The sequence below is a fragment of the Fomitopsis serialis genome, assembly GCF_022376445.1.
Source record: "Fomitopsis serialis strain Sig1Antser10 chromosome Unknown B0H18scaffold_235, whole genome shotgun sequence".
Lineage (NCBI taxonomy): Eukaryota > Fungi > Basidiomycota > Agaricomycetes > Polyporales > Fomitopsidaceae > Fomitopsis > Fomitopsis serialis.
Window position 1 is genome coordinate 17,464 of NW_025955195.1, and position 27,027 is coordinate 44,490.

The window sequence follows — 27,027 nt, forward strand, 5'->3', positions numbered from 1 at the left end:
GGTGATGAGTCTCTTATCGCTTACGGTGCTTCTGCCGCCCTATAAGACCGGTCATGCGTGCACTCCGTCCCTAGCTTGCCACCGAGCGCTCGCCTCTTGCTTGCCTCAGCTCCACCATGGCCTACAACGGGCACACAGGCGTCGACGGCCTCGTCGACGCGGAGAAGGTCTCCGTCATGGAGCAGATCCACAAGCAGGACTCGTACGACGAGAAGAAGGGCTTCAGCGAGGACGTCGTCGACGTCCCGAGCGTCGACTACGACGGCGACGACGCCCAGCTGCTCGACCTCGGCACGGACGACCCGTTCCCCGCCGATCCGAACGCGCAGGTCGAGCAGCAGTTCACGTTCCGCGCGGTGTTCGTCGGGTGCATGTTGGGCGCCGTCATCTCGGCGAGCAAGTACGTGGGGGCCTTCCTGGTTGGTGAGCGTGGACTGATCTGACGTGTTTCTAGTGTGTATCTGGGCCTCAAGACGGGGTGGACGTTCGGCGCGTCCATGTTCGGGTCCATCTTTGGCTTCGCCATCCTCAAGCCGCTCTCCAAGGCGCTCCCGGAACGGTTTGGCGGAGGGTACTTTGGCCCCAAGGAGAACGTCTGCTGCCAGAGCGCGGCGACGGTGCGTATCCGAGCGTCCCTTTGTTGCCATCACTCTTGACTTGGGATCACACAGGCGGCGGGTTCGCTCGGCCTGCTGTTCACCTCTGGTTTCCCCGCAGCATACCAGCTTGGCCTGCTCGGGGCGAACCCCTCTGAGGACTTCGGGTGAGTCGCGAAGCGCACATTCCTGTCTTTGCATGATGTGACACCGCGGATCCGCCAGGCGTCTCATCACGTTCACGATCTGCTGCGCCTACGTCGGCATCTTCTTTACCATGCCGCTCCGCCGGCTGTACATCCTCAAGCTGAAGCTGACCTTCCCGAGCTCGGTCGCCACCGCGTACACCATCCGCTCGCTGCACGTCGGGAAGGACGCCGCTGCCAACGCGCGCAAGAAGACGTGGGCCCTCGTCGTCTCGTTCTTCGTCTCCATCTGCTGGAGGGTCACGAGCGAGTATGCGCCAGGAATCATGTGGGATTGGCACTGGAGCTGGTGGTTCTACCGTGCCGGCTGGGAATGGATTATCTGCGCCGAGTCCTGGGTATGTCTCCGTTCTCTCTTCCATGTCAGCGTTCTGAGCAATTCCAGGGCTGGATATGGGAGTGGACGCCCGCCTTCATCGGCTGCGGACTCCTCGTTCCTATGAACAGCTCTGCCTCGTTCGTGGGCGGTGCTGTGCTCGCCTGGGCGATCATCGGCCCTGCGCTGGTGGCGACGAACCGTGCCTTCGGCGAGCCCATGTCGCCACTCTACCCAGGCTACCTCGACTACTCCAACATGGACCTCCCCGACCCCGTCCACCGGCCCTCGCCCGAGTACTGGATGATCTGGCCCGGGTGCATGCTCCTTCTGACATCCAGCGTCGCGGAGATTGCGGCGAACTACAAGACGATCGTGACCGCGTTCAGCGTGCTGCTCGAGCCGGCCGTCATCAAGGTGCGGCGGCTCGCGAACCTGCGCGAGAGTAGCGTGCGGTTCGAGAAGGAGGACGGGTTCTACGACCCGGTCCCGCTCGAGGAGCAGACGCCGTGGTGGATGTGGACGGGCGGGCTCGTGCTCAGCACGATCCTCACGATGCTCGTCATGAAGTATCAGTTCGACCAGAACCCCGGTATTACCCTCCTCTCGATCTTCTTCGCGTTCATATTTTCGCTCGTCGGCGCGGAGTGCGTCGGGCGCGTGTCCGTGAACCCCGTTACCACCCTGGGGAACTTCTCGCAGCTGGTGCGTGTCCGCCACGTTGGGATCGGCGTGTAGATTCTGATTGACGTCGTGTGCAGATCTTTGGTGGGATCTCGAAGGGCTCGGGGCTCTCCCCACAGCGGAACGAGCTGAACAATGGGCTCACCGGGATGATCACTCTCGCCGCCGCGGAGCAGTGCTCCGACATGCTCGGCGACCTGAAGGCGACGCACCTGCTCGGCGCGTCCCCACGCGTACAGCTCTACTCCCAGTGCTGCGGCGCGCTCGTCTCCATATTCCTGAGCACGGCGATGTACGTCGTCTTCAGCAAGGCGTACCCGTGCATCAACACGCTCTCCTCGTCCACATGCGAGTTCGCCGTGCCCGACGTGAAGAGCTGGCGCGCCGTCTCCATCGCCGTGTCCTCTTCCTCGCTGCCGATCCCGCTGTCGTCGGGGATCACCGCGCTCGTGTTCATGGGCATGGTGCTCGTCAGCACGTTCCTCAAGTACCGGTTCGTCCCCGCGGGCAAGCAGCACTGGGTCCCGAACTGGAACGCGGTCGGGATCGCGTTCGTCCTCGGGCCGTCGAACACGTACCCCGTCGCGATGATGTTCGGGTCGCTCGTCGCGTTCGTGTGGCGGCGCCGCTGGCCGAACGCGTGGTTCTTGGTCGGGTACGCGATTGCGGCGGGGATGATCGCGGGCGAGGGCTTGGGCGGGATCGTGAATGCGGTGTTGCAGATCGGGAAGGTGAGCGGGAACCTATATGGGACCGCCGTGGGGTGCCCGATGAACGCCTACTGTGGATGAGGGTGGGCAGTATTGTCTATAGAATGTCTCCGAGGTGACGACTAGCTACGTAGTACACGAGGACCGCATGTATCAGTATAGATTGTTGTTAGAAGGACTCCCGATCACTTATGAGATGGACTGTGATGACTTGTGTCGAATGACAGTCGGTAGGTTGAGTCAGGATGATGTGGAACACATCACCGGTGGGAATTCACGAGATTTCGCTCCTGCAATACCTCACAGGCTGATAGGCAAAAGGGCACCCGACAGTGAAGCTTTGAAGTCTTATTCGCGGAGGACGACTTTGTCATCGAGTTCGGAAAGTATGACGGGGAGATGTTCAGTCCACCGACAACCAGGTATGTTATAACCCGATCACATGCCCAAAGGCCATATTCCGCCAAATAAGTGCTGCTCGTTGGCGTCTCAGTATGCCCTGCTGAATGCCGGAAGCATTGCCTCGGTGTTGACCCTTCCCTAGTTCAATAGCGTCTGACGTCGCATATCGCGCGATGTCCTTGAAGTCTCTGCAAAGAGGTCGTCATTGTACACAAGGCTCGTGCGCATGAACGTTTGAACCCTTGCTACTGGCTGGCCCAGCGCCGGGATATTGTCTATCCACGTCCTGTGAACATGTCTGCGAATCCTGGAAGAGCCAGAGAATGCCTCCGAGATACATTCCCAAGGAGCATTGTCAGATGACAGGACGATGACTGTGCGAGGCCGGGATAGGTAATGAGTCCGAGGAGTAGATACAAGAACACGGACTCGGAGGGCTGTTGGGAATATGTATCTGACGATCCCTGCGTGTTACTCTTCGTAACTGAGCACTACCGCTTAGGTGTTAACACAAGCTCTCCGTTAACCGTTGGACGATGGGTGCATTACCGGACACCGACGTGATCGTCTTCTACGACATTCCGAGCGACACCCCCAGCAAAGCCTGGTCGCCCAGTACCTGGAAAACGAGGTCAGCACAATTCTACCCTCATGCGGTCCTTCACTCACGTATGTGGCCTAGGTACGCACTTAACCTCAAAGGCTTGCCGTACCGTACACAGTGGGTAGAGTACCCCGACATCGCGGCGCTGCTTCAGTCCTTTGGGCTCGAGCCGACTGACCCGGGCACAATCCTGCCATACACGCTCCCCGCGATTTACGACCCGCGCACAAAGCGCGCCGTCGCTGAGAGCGCGAAGATTGCGGCATATCTGGATGATACCTACCCCGATACGCCGGCGGTGTTGCCGAAAGAGCTGCGCGCGTTCCAGGTACATTCATCCCCTGTCCTCATCACGCATCCTATTTCTTCACATGCGGCGTGCCACTGACTCTCTCGCCACTGTTGTAGGCTGCCTTCCAGCAGGGCTTTGGCACGGTCGTCCAGCCTGCAGTCTTGCCCCTCTTCCTCCCGCGCACGCTCCCCATCCTCACGCCGGCCTCGCAACCCTACTTCCGACACACTCGCGAGCAGATGTTCGGCACCAAGATGGAGGAGATCTGTCCCCCGCCCCAGTACGCCGCGCAGTGGGCCGAGATCGAGCGCGCGTTCGGCGTCCTGGCCGGGTGGCTGGACGACGCGGGCGATGGCCGCTTTACTATGCTCGGCGGGGCGGTGACGCATACGGATCTGAGCGTTGCGGGCTGGTTGGTGTGGATGCGGATCGTGACTGGGAAGGAGAGCGAGGAGTGGCGCGCGCTGGAGGGCTGGCATGGGGGCCGGTGGAAGAGGCTGATGGATTTGGTGGAGCCGTGGTATGACTACAGTCGGTGAATTGCTGAAGCGTGGCGCAAATGATACGTTAAAGGGATGTCAGAAGTGAACACCGGACCTGTTAAACAAACCATCAGGCTGATTGAGGTCGGTCGCATGGCGCCGCCGACTCTTCCCGCAGTTGCCGATAGCTCAGTTGAGAAGCATGAAAGCCACCGGCCAACGTCTGGATCCCATGCTTTCATGGCTCGGGCTTGAACAGCAATATTGGATTTCGGCATTTCAAGACTACAGCTCGTTTGCTTTATAGCGACGCTCTGTATACATCGATTAATCATCGCAGATTCGCGGAGTTCGCCAGTCAGTTAGAGCTCAAGTCAATTGCGTTCCTCGTCGCTTGACTGTCATTTGCCTAGCAGGGACCAACAGCGATGCACCCACAAGCATCACGATCTGCACGGATCGTCTGTCATCAAGTCAATCATGCGTGGCGCAACACTCACCCCGCTGAAAATGATGGCTTTATACCAGTACGTGTTGTCGGACCCGAGAAGCGCGCCGTCGATGGGCGTTCCTACTAGAATCGGGAATGACGTTGCGAAGAAGAGCATGCCGATGCGAAGTCTAGAATGGATTGAGTATGAATGTGAGACATTGAAGGTCAAGGCACGTGGACAGTAGAAAAACGACGAGGGAAGAGAGGCTCACCCTGTCTCGTCCTCGGTGCGTGCGAGGATTCCCATAGCGGGAGGAATTAGCGCATTGGCTGTCCAGGTTGACGTAGTGAATATGCGAGAGGTCAGATGTTGGTATGAAGGAACGTACCTGATCCGGTGGCAAAGCCGTACAAGATACTGAAGATGATAACCGCGGGTACGTTCGTCACACCGAACATCGCGAAGAGGAGGATCCCACAAGAGTAGAAGATCGGGATGATCATGTTGTATGGCCCCACGTAGTCGGCGACAAAGTTGGGAATGATTCGCCCGAATACAGAGCCGGCGTTGAGGATCGATATCTACGGAGAGTCAATGAGCGCCGAAAGACGTGGAAGACAGGCGGGACATACCGTGTAGAAGGCGAGGTCCTCAGACATGCCATGCAGACGCACCCAGAGTTGGAGGTAGAAGTCTTGTGCGCTGTATCAGCACATCCGAGTCGCTGCACAGAGCACAACTTCCACGTACAAGGGAAGTACATCCCGAAGAAGAATATAACGGTGCTGCAAAACAATCAGCATCATGAGAGATGGTTGGGGTAGAAGTCACTCACGCAATTACTGTCAGTATATACGGCGGATCGACCATGACGGTCCTGATCGGCACTTGACCTCCGGATTTATTCTTCGTACCAGGGAGACGAGTCCTCATGATACAATTGGCGATCACGAGAAGGACAAGCATGAGAAAGGCAACTGCGCGCGTGCCCCATGCAAACCCCGCCGGGCCGCTGAACAGTCTGTTGAGCATGATCGGCATCACAACACCGCCGCACGACGAGCCTGACACATCGACTGTCAGATTCATTGGAAAAGAGAGCTCAATGAGGATCCAGACCTGCTTGGACAAGCCCGAGAGCGAGTGCACGCCGCTTCTTCCAATAGTGCGACTGAAGGCAGAGTGCGGGGGTCGTGGTCAAGCCGCAGCCAACGCCCATGAGAAGACCTTGCGTCAGTACAAGCCCGTAGTATTGGCTCGGGTCGCAGATGGAAAGCATGAACACTCTGCGGGAGTGAATGAGTACCGCCACGATGCTAGCGATATGCGTGTCCTAAATGTACTCACGATAGGAGGATGAGGAACGAGCCGACAAGGAACTCGTGCCGGAAGTACCCCTGGTCGAACCATCTTCCGGAAAGGATACCCATCCCAAAGAGTAGGAAGAGCTGAGAGGCGATCAGCATCAAATTGGTAAATGTATATATGGCGTAGCGTACCTGCAAAGAGCCAATCCAACTGATATCGGACGATGTTCCGGCACCTGCTTGAACGAAGTAGTCTTGGAATACCCCGAATGAGGTGGAAAATCCGAAGGTGCAGAACGTGGTGCACGATCTGCAATGCAGTACGGGTGAGACTAGTCGAATTAATATCGTGCTGGACCTACCCTCCTAGGACAGCCATCCAGGCCCACAGGCCGCCATCCGGAACAGGACCTAGCTCATCTGAGGAGCATGTCGAATCAACCACGTCGATATTCCCCTTCTCGTTCACTTCTGGCGTAGCTGGCGATTCGATCACTGAGTCCTCGTGCTGCGTCGACATCCTACGTAGTACAAGAGAGTGAGCGCGAGGTAAACGTGAAGATAAGTGAAGGCATGCCTAGGTAGCTATAGGGGACTGGCTCGATCGAGGTCCGTGTGTACAACATAGTTCAGACGTAGTATATGACCGCGCGGCCGTGTACTGTTTCCGATTGTCTACGCGTCACGTCGACCAGCTCCTCTCCTTCGAAGCTGAGGGCTCACTGGTTCATTGGTAAAGCACTACCGACGGGAACCCGTTCTTGTTTCTCCCGTAGGTCATCTGTCGTGGAGTTGAAGGTCCACTGATCATCTGACCACCTGTAGCATTCAGCTCCTGGTGAGAACGGGGGACTAAATGTGAGCGTATCGGTTCTGTAAAGGGCGCAATGTTCAGCGAGTGTGCTATGTGATACGCATTTGCGCCGCAGTTACATCCCCTGGTGACGAACCCCGGGAGAGCTAGTGGGCCTGGAGTGGTGGACACCGACGAACTGTCTGCACTTCCTTCGACTTAGGGAGCTTTCCGACGCTCAACAGGGGTATCCGAAGGCCAGACCCCGCAGTTCTTACCGCAATATGGCTTCCATCTTGCAGAAGCGACGCTGAGTGGATGTCCGACATCCACTCGCGACTTACTGCCGGACAATGTGCAAGCCTGACAGCTCGATCACGGAGGGCCGACGGCAGAATCGTGAAAGTCGAGGTGGTCAACTTGTTACGGGAGGGCCTTCGTAATCCGTAGTGTTGAAACTGGGAGAGATGTTCACTGTACATGTTAGGTCATAATGCTCGTCGTCACGATCAGACTAGCTGTCCTATTACGTACCTGGGTGCCAATGGTGGGTACCCGAGGGTTTGAGGCAGGGCGTCCAAGCACGAATAGTTCATTTTGTCGCAGGCCCGCAGACGTGATGATCGCCATCGCGGCCAGCTAGCAAAGTCTAAGGCATTTAGCATTACGTATGTGCGCTCACTGATGAGAAGTTAAACGTACGTAATAGCAGCCTTACGTTACCGCGTCCCAAAACCGTAGAGCAATGGCATGAGATGATCAACGTAGTCCGCAGCCTCCATCAGTCAAACTTATGGAAGCAAATTGCTGCCTGTAGAGGGTATATTGTAGAAGCAAGTCATGAAGTTCGGTATGATGGTGGTTGCGCAACTTGAAGTGGCTACCGAGTGGCTACGGCGGTGCAATGAGCGCTTACATGGCGACAACAAATTTTTATCATTCTGGCTCATGGAGGAGGGAATTCCATTTAGTTCATGAGTACTACTACTTACCTACGAACCTCAAAAGCAGCATAATAGAGAACTCTCGGGAAATCGTACAATCGTTAATAGCATCTGCGCAACATTACGTATACGTATCTAGACGTCACTTCAATCGTATACCAGCTTTTGTAGTATCAAGTCGAGGTTGCGCTGGTCTCCTCTTCCGATTCGCTTGTCGAGGAGTAGGTCGCGGCCTCTCTGACCCTCCAGCCCCTTTCAAAGTACTGATCGCCTCGCGCGCCTCATCTTCACACGATTTTGCAAGAGAAGATCGAGAAGCTCTGGCGCTCCTGAGTCTGGTCTCCGTAGGTGTGCCAGGATGCCCCAACGGAACTTCGACTCGGTCGAGATATATCGCAGGTCTGCCATCATTGCTAGAACCGTCTTAATCGACTGGGGCGGCTCAAACACCGCAGATGCGACCCGCAGCGCCGCAACCATCTGCTCGCCAACGGCTCGCGCGGAGTAGTTGTCGAAGACGAAGTCGTCTACGGGGGGCACGATCGGCGTGGGCACGCCAGAGTTGAGGATGGTGAACCGGCACGCGGCGCCGTACGCGACGCGGTGGATCGCTAACCTGTCTTCGGGGTCATTGTCTCTGTGGTCGTGGCTGCACATGAACTGGAGTATCTCGAGAGTGAAATGAGTGATCTCCTCGCGCTCGATCTTGAGCGGGCCCAGGTCTGTAGGGCAGTAGTAGCCGAGGAATCCAGATACGCGGACGACACGTCTCAGTAGGCGAAGTGAGTCTCGAAGGGAGAAGGAGCCGTGCTGCCAGCTCTCCGCTGCCTGGCTGTCATCGCAGTTCCAGGAGCAGACGAGCTCCGCATACAGGTCCTGCAGGAATATAGGATACTGTGTGATCAGCGCCTGTAGGAGCTTGATACGATCGGCCTTCTCTTCAAGCTTATCGGACGACCGACCAGGAGCATACGTAGAGTACAGGAGCTCCTCGAACACTGCGAGCATCGCATGGAGCATGACAGGGTGCTGCCTGCTTGGCGCGAGAACGCTGCTCCTTAAAGCATTCAACAACCGGTCCGTGCTGCGTAACTGCGTGATGAGCAAGTGGAAGTCGTCAAACTTGGGGATCAGTCTGCGCTCGGGGATGGAGAGCACACAGAGGGCCCAGCAGATCTGGCGGAGGAGTGCGAAGTCCATGCCGGGGTTGTGCAATACGAGTGAAGCGAGCGCGTCCAGGGCGCCGTGCTTGTGCTCGAGACGAGCGGAGACGACGACCTCTGTGGGCTTGGTCCACTTGGGAGGGTCGATTACGCGCGTGGCGACGTAGATAGTGGTGTTGACGACTGACATTCTGTCTTCGCTGTCCAGTGCGTTTAATCGCTGGAATGCCATAAGACGACCGTAGTACTCCTGGACAGATTCCTTCAGTTTTCCTGGCCCCGAGTACCAGGTGAGGGGGAAGGCGACGAGCTGCAGTCGGAGTCTGTGCGAGAACAGGATAATGTCGCCCGGGTTCTCTTCTACAGCTTCCTCGTCGACACTTGACAGTCGCATCGTTCGGAGCGCGAGGTCAGCGTTGAGCGACATGGTCTCTTGCGGCCGCTTGTACGTCCTCGGCAGACCCCAAGGCGCAGGGCTCGCCCTCGAGTCATCCTCCACCACCTCTGTCAGAAGCCTTGCGAGTGCTCTCTCCACGAGCGCATATTCTTTCTGCACGGAGGACTGCAGGTTAGCAAACTCGAACTCCTGGAGCCAGCGGAGCCACTGGGTGAGGAAGCGCACGGAACCCGCGTCGATGAACAGGTTGCGGTACGCGACGAGGTGCGGGAAGCGCGCGATGGAGTGGGCAAGGAGCTCCGCGTCCTGGTCCGTGAGGCTCATCTGGAAGGACGCGACCATGCGCGAGAGCACCTTGGAGTCCATTAGCTCGGGATTGCCGAAGATGTAGCTGATCTCGCGTGAATGCGAGTCGACGAGCGGTGCGGCGTACGCACGCATGTTGTACTCTGTACGCTGGATCGGGCCGCGAGCGGGATAGGCCAGAGAGGGTGGAATCTCGATGCCGCAATAGGAGATCATGCGCAGGAGCGTGCGGTAGCCCTTGACGAGCGGGTATGTGATCTTCCAGGACGTGTAGATCGACCTGCGAAGGAACTCCCACGTCCACGTCGTAGGATCGACCGACGTCCTGTATGGGCAAGTGGACGAGAGGTGTGAGAGGACGTAGGTACCGATGTAGATACCGACCGTCAGTCCGATGAGCACCGTCGCGACGATGGCGACGGTCGTGTTTGTCGCCCAGAGAAAGTCGATGAGGCCAGCAAAGAAAAGGAGAAGCGACATGTGGAGGAGGAGTGGTAGACACTCGAGTGTGGAGGAGAGATTCCACGCGCGTGCGTTGTCGTACCGGTACTGGAATTGCCGCCCGCGACCCTCGACCGACGGATGCAGGTCCCCATCGAGGCTCGCGAGCCATTGCCTCGCGAGGATGGTGAGGAAGGCGACGGACACGCTGACGACGAGGCTTGCGAACCAGAAAGTGTTCACGCGGACGGCGTAGTCCTTTGGGATGAACGCGCTGTTTGATGATGCGACGAGCCTTGTTGAGGCTTGCACCGGCTGAAGGGTTCCGTTCGTATTGAGCGAAGCGACGAGTTGCTCCAGGAGGTCCACAGTGGCTTGACCAGAGTCAGGGCGAAGGCTCGGATATGAGAGAACTACGAATGCGGTGACGACGGCAGAGAAAAGGGTGGCCTGCACATGTAGCTCAGTCGCACGAAGAACCACATATAGCCAGACGGGAGCACGCACGAAGAGGAGGAGCGAGTCCATCTCCTTGTTCCATTTTTCAACGAACTCTGCGCGCCACCGCGATGCTTGGTCGTTGTAGACCTGCCATACATTATGTCGTATGTCCGACTTAAGAGTATATTCAGCCTGGTGAGGCACTAGACGCAAGAGGACACAACTCACATTCGTGGGGAGATCAGCCTCCTCTGGAAGCTATTTGTAAGTGACATATGTTCGATTAGTATGCATCGGCACACAGAGAACGGATTGGGTCACCGTTGACTGGTGTAGCATGTCAGGTCGCCGAGGAGGGGGAGTACGAGAGGGCGACATCCTTATGGGCAACCCCTATGAAAAATGTTACTTGAGCACCACGTCGATCACCGGGTTACATGCCTCTATGAGGGGAACGGGAGATAGGCGAGATCGGTTGAAGGCTGACATTGAGTCCTAAGAGGAAGGCATTCAATGTAAGTCGTGTTCATCAACGAAGCATCCTGAAGGGCACAATCGTCACTCACCGGGCAAGCTACGATACGTTCGAAAGATATACGCGGGCTCGCTCGAACGCAGCGTTATTGTTATAAGGTCCTCATGAAGGCATCAGCGCGCGAGCCACACAGACTAATCACTGTCATGCCGACAGCCACAGCGAGCGATACGTCGTGTGAGTGTGGGCAGCGCGTCACCTCCATCCAGCCATTCAGATTCTGGGTTTCCTGGTCTTGATGCATGGAAGACTGTCATCCAACCGCGCGTTCGCTGCCTAGGCCGGGAGTCAGTTTCTGAACGAGATCTGAAGATGCAGCTTTTAGTCGATGGTCCTACATAGCGTCGTGGTGCAATACAGTTGCTTGTTCTTAGCCGACTTCGACATCGCGCACCACACCCAGTGAACGAACATCATGCAGTAGGCAGCGTTGAACGAGTCCAACTCGAGTACACACGCGCCCAAGACTAAGATTATGGCCTGGGATAATCCGCGGGGTTAGGCACGCTTCGGGTTAAGCCGGGGATGGCACAGAGAGACCCTGTTCAGACGTTCACGTACGTGTTATCTTTCGCCGGCCGAGCCCTCCGCGTTTGGCGGAAGATAAAGATGCAAATGTGTGGCACAACGATATTCAGTGAACATACCATGCATCAGTCAGCCGCGGTCAAGCACGGAAGGTTCTCTGGTGAATCTGTTCAGTCTGAAGACCGCCGCGGACTCATAGACAAGTGGACAATATCACTTACCACGTAGACGTTCAATACCATCCAGTGCAATGGAACGAAGCAATAGCCGCCATCCGCAACATGACGCGATGTGGATGTGACTGGGCTGGCTGTGCGACCGGAGTGGGACGACTCGACGATCCTGTGCAAGAATCTCATACTCTTGTGTCCTACTGTATATTGTGGGTGACCGTCCTCCCAAGGATCAAAAGTAAGGGTGAGCGAGCTTACTGTAGCGTCATACGCATGAACGTCGTGGGTGCGAGAGGTGCAGTGAAGACCGAGGTGGTATTTGGGTGGCGACATCAGGCCATGACCATGACCAAGCACACTAGTAGGCGCCCCGAGCCTAAAGAGGTGCGTCGGCGTTGCCAATCATCGAGTCAGGTTACAACTCACTGGGTTAGTGATGTCAGTCGGAACATCACCGCGCATTGCTAGCATATACGATCGAGTCGCAGTACGCCGTCAACCCGAAACGGCATATTCCCTACGGTTTGCTGCTTTGTTGTACCAGGAGGAGGAGGAGGAGGGGGGTCCATTTAGTCATCGGCCGGGACCGCGGTAGCGCCCAGCGGCGTCCTCACGATGACAGAGTCAGGAAGCTCGGCTCAGAACGTGTGATAGTGGCCCGACAGATGCAGCACTTCAATGCCTACGTCAATCATGCGCTGTTCCTGCGGCCCAGAGGGAGACGTTGCCTGAGTCGAACCACCAAGGAATCGACTGGGTTTGCGAGCTGAACAAGATACAGGCGAGGAGGCTGACAGATTTTGATGACAGGATGATATCGACCTATGGCATAGTTCAGGCGCGATACTTGATAGGCCGTAAGGATGCCGTAACGTACACTTACCTGCGTGGCGGAGTAGTCGTTCGTCAGTTTCTGCAAGCAAACACGGGCTGGAAACGGATTCTTGCCTCCGGGACGGTCAATGAGGAAGCAAGCTCGAATGCCACATTCACTTCATGTACCGCACCTAGCCGTTCTCACATCCAGACTGTCGAGTTGGTTCCCTGCCGCGATGGCGGGATCAGCATCATCATGCAGTCTGGCATAATTGAGACTGGTTTGTCCTCGTCAGCGAGAGTGAGGCATAGCAATCCATCGGTGTGACTCACCTAGGAAAGGCTGACTTAGTGCCCGGATTCTGCGTCGGAGCGAAGACAAGAATAAACCAGCACCAATACTCATTCATGGATGGTTCGACGACGGTACGGGCTTGGTTGTTGAACCAAAAGCCGGGAGCGCAGTAGATCACCCAAGCTTAAGGTCTTGCAAATTCTTCATTCCGGACTACGTCCTTGTCAAAGGTATTTGTTCAACGCTTCAAGTTTCCGTTTGTGCGACAGAGCCTACACCATGGTGACGACGCAAGAGATGCGCCAGCAGAGGAGTTCTTGGCGTCGATACTGGTGGCACTCCGTATACGGCGAGTTCATCTGTACGATTCGTGGTTATATTGAGTGCAGCGCGCATCTTCGCGTGTTCAAATCTAAGTAGAGAAGTGGAGGAAGAGGTTTGAGTACAAATTGGAGACGCGCACCGGTTTGAACTTGAGCGCTTGGGCGACTATTACGTAATACAGAGAGCCGCAAATCTACTTTGTCAGTTTGGTCTCACTGGTACGTAGTCAGTACCTACATAACGGTCCACATCAGACATTATCTGAAGCATCGGAGGCAAACGATGGTGCAGGTATGTGTGCGTTTCCGCCGCTCTCGGCCCAACGTTCGTTATAGTACTAGTAATAGGATGCAGTATCACCAAGCGTTTCATCGGCCACGCCATTGGACAAACCTTCAGGCTGCGCAGGCGCACTGGCATTCAATAGGCGCGAGTGTCGGCGTCGCCATTGCGCTCTATTGAACTGGCATGCACGACGGGTGCTCGCTTCGTAATGGAGAAGCGCACATTCAAGACGTTCAGTGACAGGGTCAGTGGCGGCAACTGAAGGTGGCGCGTTAGCGTCAAGCAGAGCATGCTGACGCGGTCATGCCCGGGTACCTGGCACCCTTATTTTCCTGATACCGAAGGACAGTGCGGTGAGCACATCGGTGGTGTTTGCATTTACTGCATCCCGGTATGAGAACTGACGCGAAGGGGTGGCACCAGGAGAACACCGCCGCCGTTCTGGTGGTCTGCGCAAAACGGTCCTAAGGTCGAGTGGCGACAACGTGGCCGCGACAGAACACACTGCGTCGTCCATCGAGCCATCTGCATAGCAGTGTGCTGACAATGGGTCCGGCCTTGCTGTCGCCGCAAGCGCGAGCGTAGCGCAGTCGCGAAAGTGAATGACGTACCAACGTAGCAACCCGTTCTAGTGACTTACGAGAGGTGACCAACCCATTGGCAAGTATGAAAGTTGAACATATCCGAGCTAGGTGTCCATGAAGAGGCCTGCTGAAACCGGGGGTTCTGCGATCCTGTTGTGGATTTGGTACATAACTTCATGAGCGTCACGAATGCGAATTGTATAACATCATCACCGTTTGTCTGAGTAACCTTCTAACCATCTCTATAGACCCGGATTCAAACGATTCCATGATCATCCACTCATTCCTGTTCTCCTCCCCTCGATGTGTCCTGTGGCAGCTCTATTGACTAGTAGTTGGTCATATTCCGCACCATGGGCAGGAAACGATTTCCTGATCATCCGGCTAATTTGCTACCACCGAGCCCAGCGCTCCCTCAGCTTCGTAATGAAGCCCCTTCCGCTGTAAAGAAGCAAGGTAGCTGGTACGCATTTGTTGCTTGGAAGGATCCCGAAGACAAGACAATAGCCTGGCAGCATATTGGGCAGAGTCGGAAAGCTGCCCCGAATCGGCCATTCCCCACGCATGCGCTCGTGCAGACATTTTCAAGCCCGCCATCATGGTCAGGACGGTCCTGACCGTCTCCGGCGGATTTGCGATAGCTGATGCAGATTCAAGAACCTGGTCCATCGCCTCCGCGACCCGTACAGGTGAATAGTCGTCGAAGACGAAGCTATCTGCTGTGATAATGATCTCTTGGCCACAGTCGAGCAAAGCAAATTTGCATGCCGCGCTGTATGCAACACCGTATACTTGTTCCCAGTCCTTCAAGTTGCCTTCGCTTCTAATGGTGCATATGTCTTGCAGGAGATTGCGCGTTTGAGTAGTGGTATGTTGATAGATACCGCCTCGGATAACAATTCCGCCAGGCGAGGAATAGGAGTGCCTGATGCAACCTGATATGCGAACGATGCGTCTGAGCATACGGAGCAGATCGACTGGTGACCAGATGGTGGAATTCAAGGTTGCAACAGCACCCGCTAGCTGTGGCCCAGGAGTAAAGATCATGGCTGAGCTGAGTTCCCGAAGGAAGGTAGGATAATTGGTTACGAGATCCTCGAGTAGTTCTTTGCGAAACTTTGGATCTTCGTCCAATTCGACCGTTGCATGTCCTAATTGTGTTTCGTATAGGATGTTCTCGAGCAGCGCGAGCATCAGGTGAAGTATAGAACTTGAAGGTTGCCAACCGCCGATGTGCCCAGACGTGAACGTGAAGATCGGTAGGAGCTTTTGCTTAGTCAAGTCGGAGACTGAGCCCCGTAGCTGGGTAATGAGGAGGTGGAAGTCGACAAGGTTGGGAATGCGACGACTTTCAGGGATGGAAAGCACAGCTAACGCCCAGCAAATTTGCCGAATCGGGGGGAATGCCATGCCGGGGTTGTGCAGCAGCAGGTCTGCCAACACGTCCAGTGACCTCCTACTGTGAGCTTCACGAAGCCCGAACACGGCGTTAGGTTTAACTGTTTGTTTTGAGGGGTCGATGACCCGGGTCGCAACGTATATGACCGCATTGACAAGTGACATGCGGTCTACGTTGTCTAGACTGGCCATCCCTCGGAATGCTGCAATGCGCCGCCAAAATTCCTGAACGGACCCTGTCAGGGTTTCCGAGGTAGACCATGTCATCGAGGACGCCACCAGCTGTAGACGGAGAATATGGGAATAATCGACGATATCGACAGTGTCGTCCCGCAAGTATAAGCCGTCTCCATCTGAGGCCTTCATCGGAAGCATTTTGAGTGCAAAGTCTGCGTTCAGAGACATGGTCTCCTGAGGTTTCTTGTATACACAATGAAGCACATTGTTCTGTGTACGCTCCGTGCCAGGGGGGAGCCGTCCTCTACTTCGACTTCGGTGAGCAGTTGAGCGAGGGCGCGCGACATAGGTGAGTAGGCTTTGGTGTTCGTGCCCGGTAGTAATTTCGACGGCTCTGACTCCGACTTCCCGACCCAGCCTGATAGCCACTGAGTCAGGAAGCGTACGGTGCCTGCAGCGATGAATAGGTCCCTATATCGGATGAGGGAGGAGGATTGGGAGATCTCCTCAGCCAAGATTCGGGCATTCTTGGTTGTTAGGTTCGAACGGAATGATTGTACCATCCGTGCAAGCATCCGTGCATCTACGACGTCGCGCTGTTCCCGTATGTAATTGGATTCGCGAGAGATCGGATCTGTATCCGGCTCCGCATATGCGTGCATCAAGGATTCGTTACGGAAGGTTGCTAAGTGGTGAGCGATCAGTGTCGAGGGGAGCTTGAATGCGCTGGAGCCCAGAAACTGCCGTGAGATACGATCTATCCAGAGGAAGGGGTATGCGACCGTCCAGGAAAGGTACGGTAGCCTGCGGATGGACTTCCCCTGCGTGATGAACTTCCACTGCGTGATGAACTTCCACTGCGTGATGAGCACCGGATCCACAGTTATCCTGTAAGGACACGTCGCTGAGAGATGGGACAGGATATATGTGCCGATATATATGGCGAAGGTCAGACTAACGAACACCGTTGCCACAGCCGCAACAACGGAGTGTGTTGACCATAGGAAGTCGAGTAGTCCAATGAAGAAGAGCAACAGGGATATGTGGAGGAGGATGGGGATCCATTCGAGAGCGGTCGTCAGTTTCCATTTGCGTGCATTATCGAAGCGATATTGGAACTGTCGCCCACGCGCCTCGACCGAGGGGTGCAGGTCTCCGCCAAGACTGGCGAGCCATTGTTTGGCCAGTATTGTGATAAACGCCACCGATACACTGATGACCAGGCTTGCGAACCAAAATGAATTGACGCGGACAGCGTACGCTTGGGGTGCGAAACGTGTCGTGGAGTTGCTGTTTGTCGGTGTAGTCTGATTCTGTCGTAGAACGACGAGTATTTCTTGGAGTACCTCGAAGGAGGCTGCATTTGTGTCGGGGCGAAGTGTGGGATAAGCGAGAGCTACAAAGGCAGTCACAACCGCTGAGAACAGGGTCGCCTAATCCAGAAAGTCAGAATCACGTTGAGTATACGGGGAGAAACTTGACAAACATACAAAGAGTAGAAGGGAGTCCATTTCCTTATTCCACTTATCAACGAACTCGATCCGCCATTCCAGTGCGTGCTTAACGTAGAGCTCCCATACGTCTCGACGCACGCTTGACTACCAGAGGGGGGGCGGTAGCTCGGCGTGAGCTGCATCTCTCTGAAATTCATCAGAATGACTTACATTCGTGGGTACATCGTCGGCACCTTGTTCGCTTGATTGCAAAGGGGTCGAGTCTGTATGCGTCTGATGGCCAGGGGCATGCCTCAACAAACAAATTGGGCGCTCTCAGCATTAGCTATCTTACCGAAGTTCCCTCTTCCATGACCTATGCTGTCGTGCCGTTTGAGTTAATTCTCTTGAATTAAGCTGACAGGAGATGCGGAGGGCGTGTTGAATATATGTTCGGACTCAATTCTGTGCGTCCCCGGGTGTACTGTGTATCAGGTACTCGTAAGCCGAAGGCACCTTAGTACAAAAGCGACCAAGGATTGATACTCACATATAATCCGTAGCACTGGTTGGTTATAGGCAAGACGACAGCAGCGCGGCTTGCAGCCGGTTCAACGTTTAGTGCACGCGGGGTCAAACACGATGAGACGTTCGACATGTGCACTTTTATGCCCTTGCGTGCGTGCGAGTGTGGCCGAGCGTCTGCGCCGCTGTCAAGCGGCATGATGCTCATGCATGAAAGCTGATAGTGTCAGCGCGAACCTTGAGCGGACTGAGGCAAGACCCGACGGTCAAGTGATGCTCAAGAGACACTCACAAATATCGTGACCGACTCTTGCGTAGACTACAGATTATTGGCCTCACACTGTCAATGTCGTGAGCGAGTGTGTCAGATAGACAGAGCGGCATTGACGACTCACATCTACCATGTCATTCAAGTTCCCCGACGTCAAGACAATATGTACGTAGTTTTGTTGTAACGCTATCCCACAGTCCGAAAGAGAGCACTCGCACCGATACTTTCGCACCGCAGCTCCAACTTGAACGTAGATCCGTAGCCATGAATACACCACCCATAGTTGTAGGCTCCCGAGATACTCGGTACGAAATCGTAGGTCTGGTTAGGCTCTATCAATGTGGAGCTCGATTGCCATAAAAGTGTGGAACACGACGCAGTCTGATGGCCTCGCTAGATCGTGTTCCGGTATCTGAACTTGTCCAGCACGTCGCGCAGACAGTCAATGCGCATGCAGGGAAATACCCTCTCAGACTAGTCCAGCTTTCGAAAGCAGGTCAGCAGGCATTATCACGCAGTACAGGCCGAGACGCACCATGTAAGACTGTACGCCCTGCGCTGCGCGACGCGCCAGACGTAGTCACGACGCGTACATTTTCTCAAAGAGGTGCGGGGCCCGTCCGGTTGAGTCGTCGTGCGGGTGCGGATGTGCGCCGCGGCGTCACTGGTAGCGGTTGGTTCTCAGGATGCGATTTGTAGTGCTAAAAGCAGGCGCGAGGGCGAACCTCCGTCGCCCAAGGACAATGCGAACTGGAGGCCTTCGGGCAGAATCTCAAGGGTGACTGTCACGAGTTGGGTTGATGCACAGGCGCAGACTCAAGGTAAGAAAAGATAGACGCACATTATGGTTACTAAATCCCAGTGTGTCTCCAGTGTATCCGTCTGCAACGCGCCATCCGGGCAAGCAAGCGAGGCGCTACAACACGTTCAGTACTCGTATGTAACGCACACCAGTCACACTTCGCACCTAAATTCCGCTTATCAAAGCTTGCTCTCGGGGTTCGGGGCCGAGTTGTCGTAAGTTACTCCCACTACCGGCATTACGGCCCCCCTTCAGAACGTCTCGGAGTGGGCGAGGGTTCGAGCCAAGTTCGAGCCATCACCGTAACGTGGCTACGTACGCCCTATTTGCATGACACACTCGTGTACGCATTTTCAGACTTCGAGAAGGGTGCCTTGATTGTGCACTAACACTGGTTATCCACCATTGCGTCGCTGACAGACTACAGTGGCATCGGCAGTCAACCGTATATGGCCACCGCACCCAGTAAACGCGGCCCATGCAGAATACAGAATAGGGAAAGCCCAAATTGAGCATGCACACGCTAAGACAAAGACGGTAGCATAGGATAGCCCGCGGGGTTGGGCACACTCCGGGGGATAGGCTGGGGAAGACGTAGATATCGTAGAGCTTGTTTAGCGTTCACGTGCGCGCCATCTCAGGCTGTCACCGGCCAAAACATACGCATTGGGCGGAGCGCAGAAAAATGAATGTGCGGCACAGCGAATAATTTGTAGTTCAGTGAACGCACCATGCATCAGTCAATCGCAGTTGAAGCCACCTGATGTTACCGTTCAATCAGAAGACCGCCGTAGACATGCGAAAGTAGACACACCGCTCAGTGCCATTCAGCGCAATGGAACTAAGCAAGGGCGGTGAGCGAGCGAGGACCTGTCGAGCAACGTTTTCTTCGCCGACTACCACAGTCGTTTGAACGTCGCGCCGAACAATGTCCGCCTCTTCCCTTACCTGAGCTTATTTACCCCCCTTCCCTCCACACCCATTATTTGATTTCATGGGGCACAAATCCCTGTGGCCCTGGTGCTTCGTGTCATTTGTGTAGTTTTGCATCCCGACGTCTGCAATGCATGTCATTCAGTGTCGCTCGAGTTTTTCAGACTTTGAGTCTACGAAACGGCTGACGCGGAGGAAGAGAGCCGCTGGAAGCGGCGGCATGAGGCGGCATGATTTTTCAGAACGACGTAATCGGTTCTGTGATTGGAGTGGCTTCGTATACCCTTGTCGTAGGGTAAAGTTTCGGGGGCCCATCTCTGGCAGAAAATCAAATATAGCGCGAGAAGTCTTTCAGCTCGCTGTGGGTAAGAGGGACAGCGGGGACCGAGATGATGGCGTATGGGCAGCGACATCATGGCTCTGCCAGTGACCAAGCACATTGACGATGGGAAGTTAAGCTGAGCAACTCAGCGTTATCGGTCCCTCCATTCAAATTATGACCTGTGATTGGTACCCCACCCCTCGTCAGATGAGATTCAGGATTTTTGATTCGCTTACCAACAATGTATGCGATGCGCCGCCAGCTCCTTGGACGGAGACTTCGCTCGGAATGATGAGCGCCCTCGCAGCATGGTCAGTTGGGGAACTGAGTGCTGGATCCGCCCGTAAATGCGAAAGCATCGTCCATCGCGCTGCTTCTGCGGCCTTTCGGTTATCCGGCATGTCTTCAAAGTCCAACGCTGGACCTGTGTTAAACGCCGTTACTGACTCTCACCGCCGGAGGACGAGCTACACTCACCTGATACGTTGAACGCAATAGTGTAGGCTGCCTCTGGTCGATCTTCATACGGTAGAATGTCCGCGTCCTATCCAGTTCCATACCGATGTCCAGGTGGCCGTGCACTGCCCGTGTCAAGTGGCGTGATATCAAGTCGATGGACTTGTACAGAAGCTAATGAAGGGGAATTAGAAAGGCGAGTGGTACAAACCTCCGGGCAGACTGTCGGAAGACCGACTGAATGCCCCTGAGGTTCACCGTTAGCTATGCCATCAGACCATTTCAAATGCCACGCAGGTGGATAGAGCACTTTCCCCGTCTGCAGCCTCCGAATAGCCAGTATGATGGACGGGAATTCGACCACAAAGCATGGATATTGTGTCAATGTGGTATTTATCGCATTTCCAGGACGGTGAGCGGGCGTGCTTGAGGATGGAGCGTCCGGTCCAAGTCGTGGGTGGTTACCGCATCGACGATCAACATCTGTAGTGACGCCATACTCGCGGCGTTGAGTTTAACCCAAGACGGGGCTGGTCATTCGCGCTATCTGCTGTACGTAAAGGCCAGCATATGTATCATTGAAAAGCGCAGAAAGTCGACGAGGAGGAGGAACAAAACGTCTGCGCCACCGGCCTTCCGGCGCTTATCCCGATCTATTTTTCGATCTCTGTTGTCCCAGCGTTTTCTCACGCCATTGCTCTGCCAGTGCCGCAGTGTCTCGCAGTCATTAGGCGGTTGTGGATATGGAACTATCCAGGCAAAAGCGCAACACGAGCGGTACGTTGTGCCAGTAGTGTGGTACATGCCGCTCAGATTGTGCATACACAGCCCCACGGGCATCCAGCGCACGCGGAACCAGACTGGTTTATCGGGCACACCAGAGGCACCAAACAGTAAGCACACCACATCTTAACGTTTGTTCATGCCATACATCTGAATCGAGCCTCGCCGCTAGCCAGCCATACTGAGCGGCGCATACGCTTTTCCGTCCTCCTCCAGCAGCCTTTGAATTAGCTTCATGCCCTCGAGGACCTTTTCCTCTTGCAGCCTCCGCCCGACGACCTGCACGCCTACCGGCAACCCGTGCATCTTGTCCGCGTCGTACATCTTGTACTGGCCCCGCTCGATGGCGTTTCTTGGTTTGAACGGGCCCAGCGCGTCGCGCAGCCGGTCGACATGAGTGACGGGTAGCACGCCCGCGGAGTAGTCCAGCTTCCCGAAGCGCATCAGCAAACGTGAGTCGCTGCACACTCCGCCACGTACCAGGTTGAACAAGAACGTATACCCGCACGCCTTCCACCCCTCCTTCATGCCCCCGTGCGGGACCGCCGGCAACGAATTCGGCACGGTCAAGATGAAGTCGAGCCCCTGCTCCTTCATGTACGCGTGCCAGCGCTCCCTGTACGCGTCGCGCTGGAAAACGAGCGCACAGTACTCGGCCACGCTCTTCTCCGACCACGCTGCGACGAGGTCGGCGTAGAGCGGGTCGCGGGCGACGTACCGGAGGTACCACGCGTAGAGCGTCTTGAAGAGGCGCGGAGCGCGGAACATTCCGAGCGCGGCGCGCATGGCGGGGTCGTTCGTCTCGCCCGGGCGGATCGGGTTCGTGCAGCGCTTGGCTGGGGGAGGGTCAGTGGGAGGCTTGGACGAGGAGCGTGGACGTACCGCCGTCGGCCATGAGGAGCTGGGAGGCGAGCTTCAGGCCTTCGGCAGGGCTTGGAGGATCGCTGCCATGAACATACGTTAGTGCACGGGTCTTGACAGAGGAGCCGGGACGAACACAGTGACGACTTGGTGCCCGTGCGCCTCCAGCGTCTTCACGACCGTCTGCAGAGCCCGATTGCACGCAGGCGACGGGGCGACGACACCTACAACGAGTATCAGTCACTGATTACCCATAGAATCGACTACCCACCGTCGTCCCACATGACGCCCCACCGGATGCTCTTCTGGCTGGAGAGATCGACCTCGCGCCACGGGAGCGCGAGCACCGAGCTGTCGTACTCCCACGGCTCCATGCTCATCACCGCCCTCCAGAACGTCTCGAGGTCGCCGAGGGTGCGCGCCATCGGGGAGAACGCCACGCCCACGCCCTGTTCGCCGGGCACGCTCGTGTGCGCGTTCCCCGACTTGAGGAACCGGTAGGAGGACGCCTTGATGGTGTACACCCCCGAGTAGTGTCTGCGCGTCGTCCGTCAGCTCCTCGTCCAAGGTCTGCGAAGCGGCCGCTTACGATGGCAAACGGACCGAGCCCGCCCCGTCCGAGCCGACGCCGACCCTCGAGCCACCGAAGGCGATCAGCGCGGCCTCGCCGCCGGACGAGCCACCGGGGACGTAGTTCCTGTTGTGCGGGTTCGTCGTCGCGCCGAAGACGTCGTTCGCGCACTCGAACGAGAGCATCGTGATCGGGACGTTCGTCTTCACGTACGGGACGGCGCCCGCGTCGCGGAGCAGCGTCGCGAGCGCGGAGTCCTGCTGCTTGATGCCCACCCACGCGGAGTAGCCGATGCACGCGTCGACGCCCGCCACGGAGATCTCGTCCTTCAGGCTCACGGGCATGCCCGCGAGGGGCCCCTTCGTGTTGCAAGACTCTGCGGACGACTCTGCCTCCTGGATGAACACCTCGGTCAGGCAGTTCGTCGCGGCGTGCGCCTTCAGGGCGGCCTTGCCGTACGCGGCGAGGACGTCGCGCGGCTTGAGTGCGCCGGTCTGGACACCGGTGACGATCGCGGCGATGGGCTTGGCGAGTACGTCCTTATCGCTCGCAGTCAGCGGCGTGTGGTAGACCGCGGGCAGGCTCTCGATGCGTGCACGACGCTCCTCCTGCTTTGCGTAGCTATGGGAGCGGGGGTCATTGAGACACGTACAGAGAGTATCAGCACTACTCACCAGGCGCGTCGATGGGCGAGGTATGAGAGCATCGTGGACCGTTTGCGTCGTGCGAGGGTGGGATGGTCCACTGGAAGCGTGGCTCACCTCTGACTTGTATCATTCATGGATGCAATGTAGGAGGGACGGCCTCCCATACACGCTTCGGATAAGCGGAGCTGGTCATAGGAGCACTCTCGAGAAGAAGGCAAACCGACGTCGCCGTTACCGCAGAACCTTAAAGCGGAGCTATTTGCGGAATGAGGACATGTCGATGTACGTACATCGGGCCGTCGAGGAGACAGGCGTGGAGAATTACACAGCGCTAGCACACGACATAGCCAGAACGAAGCGCATGTACCAGGAACTGTTGTTCGCCGGCGGCCACCATCCACATGGTAAGGTAGGCGGACACAACTGCAGCAGATTACTGGTTGTTATGTTGATCCTACCGCAGCGTCCTCAACGATTATTTCCCGTGTGGTGAATATAGGGCATTAGTTCGAATACCGGGCTCTACGGATATGTGCGTTGGGTGAATTTGTGAACGCGCGAGCACCTCTTGTTTTAATTATCGATGTCCCTTGAAGACTCGAACATGGCCCATGCAATACGCGACCCGCGACATCCGTCTCGCGAGTCACGCAGCGTGGTCAGTGAGTGGTCAACGATACATAGTGCACGTGGCTAGCACTTGACCCGATGGTACGGATGTGTGAGGAGGAGGAGGAGGGGCTTCCATCCATTTAGTCCTCCCCGACTCCGACCGGAGGGAGAGAGGAGGGCTTTGTCGACCATAAGTCGTTCGCAGCCGGCGATGCCGCTCCCTCCGTGAGAAACACGTGACTCATAATTCCCATAAGCGGTATCGCAGCAATGCTCGAGTGTCTTACGAGGCAGCTCGAGGCGGTTGGATCCTTCCGTGCTTCTGGCTGCGTCTGGACGCCTGGATCTTTGACCATCGAATAAGTCCTCCCAAAGGTAGGAGGGCCTCTATTATGTTGAGAGCCCTCGCATGTACTGTAGTATGTATTACGGTAAGTAAGTTCGCCGTGTGGCTCAGACTCGTGGAAGCCCGAGACGCCCGGGCGGCGAAGCCGCCGCGGGCGTGAGGGCTTCCAATTGAGTCTCCATACCATTCCGATGGTACTTACAATATTAAAATACACACATAATATACTATGGTGCCGCTGTGGCAGGCTGAGTATAATAGCTGTGTGCCATGCAGGAGTCGGGGATCGGTGCTTGCGCCGCTACGATCAAGTATAGGGACGCGCCGCACTCGTGACCGCCGACTGGACACATTGATACTCCGACCATGGTCACAAAGGCACAACTATACGAGTACAGAGGCCGAGATAGCTCAGCTGGGAGAGCAACAGACTGAAGTGAGTGTTAATAGACGACTTCTGGAGGTCGTGGAAGGAAGGTGGGCGATGGCAGGTTGACCGTGGACTGCCAATGCGCACGGGGAGGGCGTACCATCGCGCACGGGGAGGGTGTTCGTTCCACCCTCTTGGCAATCGTTTTGCTTCGCTCCCTGCCGTCGTGGAAGATGAGTTACAACACGAAACAGAAAGCTACGGGCACATCGAATAAATATGCTGTTCTGCGACATCTATCACGTCCCGCCAGGTACCCCGGCCTTGGAGCCTAGATTTTCATTCTCCTCGAGCGGAAGCACATGCCAGGACCACAGGAGCAGAAGTGGCCTGAACATCACGACGGAGGCCGTCATGTCCTCCGGTCTGCTGCTCCCCTGCACTTTCTGAGTCGTCGTGCGCTTCTTCCCCGTCGTCGTGAAACGTGACTGAGCCACCAAGCGCGTCTCCGATCGAAAATCGAATATCAGACACCTCGGACGAGCTTGACTCTGTCTTGGGTACGTCGACCGCATTGCGTAGGTTCAGGAAAAATCGGGACAAGGGAATGCCTGTCAATCTAGCCGAAACGTAGACTCAATAAGTTTGAATAGAAGAGTCAGCGAAGTGGAGCAGCTTACACGGGTTGAAATGCCCCGAAGCCCTTGAAGTTCTGGACATCGGATCGTCAATGTTTAGACCGGAAGACTGTCACAGGAGGCATACCTTCGTGTACATGATCACGACATCCAAGATATCAAATGCAAATATTGTTCTGTTGCAATGCAAAGTGAGACCGGGCAGCAGTCTCTAGTCAGGACGACGGTAAATCCTACCCGAAGAACACGGTACCTGGAACAGATTTAGTTAGATCCACGGCATCATCGAATTTTGGACAGACCATCCACGAGCAATAGGTTGGTGATGCTCGCCTGCTCGCCGATGGAGTCAGCAAACCTCTTCGTTTTGAATGTACGGCGCCAAGTTTCCACGAGCAACAGAAGATGCGCTAGCAATGCTGTGATTACGCTCGCAATGTTGACTTCCACCGCATACATCAGTATCGCATGAATCCTTAGACGAATGGTAAGAGGGCCTACAGCTGAGTCAAATACATTGCTTATTAACATGTTGGCTCGCAAAAATCATAATTAAGGACACGTACTGGAGGTCGGCAAGGTTGTTCGTGTCTTCAGGGAAGCATCCATATGGTGAGTTCATGATACGGAGAGTACCTGTTTCGTACTGCCACACGGCATCAGTAGAGGCGCGTAGACTGTCAAGGGGAATGTACTATATTGCACGCGATCTCTACAAGGAAGAGAGCCACAATAACCGAAGGGATGCGCCAGTCCTTTCCATTGACAGCATACGCGCGTAAAGCCATGATCGCTGCATCATCAGTGAGAACATTATCGCGACATGTCGAAGACAGTCACCTCACCTGTCTCAACAATATCGAATACTGTAGCCATATCAAGGTACACGAACCACAGACCACGTATGCTGCGGTCCAGGCCAGTAAGTTCAGCCACTACGATGGACACCGGAGAGCACATACCTCTAGCAGAAAGACACGTCTGTATGTTAGTCACATTTACGTGAACGAAGGCAGATGGCGCACCGTACACCTCGAGGTAAACGTCGATGCGACCCAAGCCATAGCTGAGCTGAAGATCGAGATGTGCAACAGGACAAAGAGGACGCTTGGGATTGACAGCATTCGGCCTCGCATGAAGTGGACTTGTTGTCCGAGAGTGAGCACGAAGTCAAGACAGTAGATACCTAGTACGAGAGTTCGACGTGAGCGAACATTGGCCAGTCCAAGGCTGGTATCGCGTACACAATGCGGCAATGAAGCAGCAATTCTCAGTAAATCTGACATGGGTCGATGTGTTAGAGAAGGGCAATGACGGGGGTTGCGTTGATACTTACTGAGAGCTAATCAAGGCTTCAAGTTCTTGAACACTCACTGCTTGGGTCAAGGTTGCATTGGCCATGCTCGAGTTGAGCGTGGTGCGGCGCAGGACGGGTTCAGTTGGTGAGCAAAGACAAGCTACGACGTTCTTAAGTAGTGTAGACTATGTGAGATGTAGGTCAACGTCATCCGTTAGCATCGATGGTTACAATATTGAGTACAGGAAGTTGATGGCCCAGGATGGATCGTCGTAGCGAAAAGCGGCGAGCAGATCGATTTCAAACGGGATGGATGGAAGACACCTCACTTGGGCATTGGAATGTGTTCTGGCACTGGGAGGGGGCCCATCGAGGCGATGAAGAAGCACGGGTCGTTACCAGCAATACCGAACCCACGTGTTGGTGCCGATAGATACCCATCATAACCGTTTCGACTCACAGCCACTGTGATACCAAGTCTCGAGTGAACACTCGCGGAACACGACTAATTTCTTTGGCAAGGGTCC

At 55.6% G+C, this 27,027-nt stretch overlaps 3 protein-coding genes across 3 annotated transcripts; all 3 read right to left on the bottom strand.

Annotated features, from left to right (window-relative positions):
- Nucleotides 1–14,442: 14,442 nt before the first annotated feature.
- Nucleotides 14,443–15,861, bottom strand: B0H18DRAFT_1157227 (uncharacterized protein; the record flags this gene model as incomplete). The annotated part of the gene is made up of 1 exon (XM_048035783.1): nucleotides 14,443–15,861. The coding sequence occupies one exon, from the start codon at nucleotides 15,859–15,861 to the stop codon at nucleotides 14,443–14,445; it is 1,419 nt and encodes a 472-aa protein (XP_047885474.1).
- An 827-nt stretch (nucleotides 15,862–16,688) lies between these two features.
- B0H18DRAFT_860909 (uncharacterized protein) lies at nucleotides 16,689–17,216 on the bottom strand (the record flags this gene model as incomplete). Its single annotated transcript, XM_048039716.1, has 2 exons — nucleotides 16,689–17,066; nucleotides 17,124–17,216. Coding segments are annotated over 2 exons (471 nt in total), but the record flags the coding sequence as incomplete, so codon positions are not given.
- Nucleotides 17,217–24,864: 7,648 nt separating this feature from the next.
- On the bottom strand, nucleotides 24,865–26,079 carry B0H18DRAFT_1127133 (uncharacterized protein; the record flags this gene model as incomplete). The annotated part of the gene is made up of 9 exons (XM_048035254.1): nucleotides 24,865–25,053; nucleotides 25,130–25,184; nucleotides 25,246–25,277; nucleotides 25,331–25,379; nucleotides 25,441–25,456; nucleotides 25,506–25,678; nucleotides 25,770–25,849; nucleotides 25,899–25,996; nucleotides 26,049–26,079. 9 exons carry the CDS (start codon nucleotides 26,077–26,079, stop codon nucleotides 24,865–24,867), a joined length of 723 nt encoding a protein of 240 aa, XP_047885476.1.
- Between the last annotated feature and the right edge of the window lie 948 nt (nucleotides 26,080–27,027).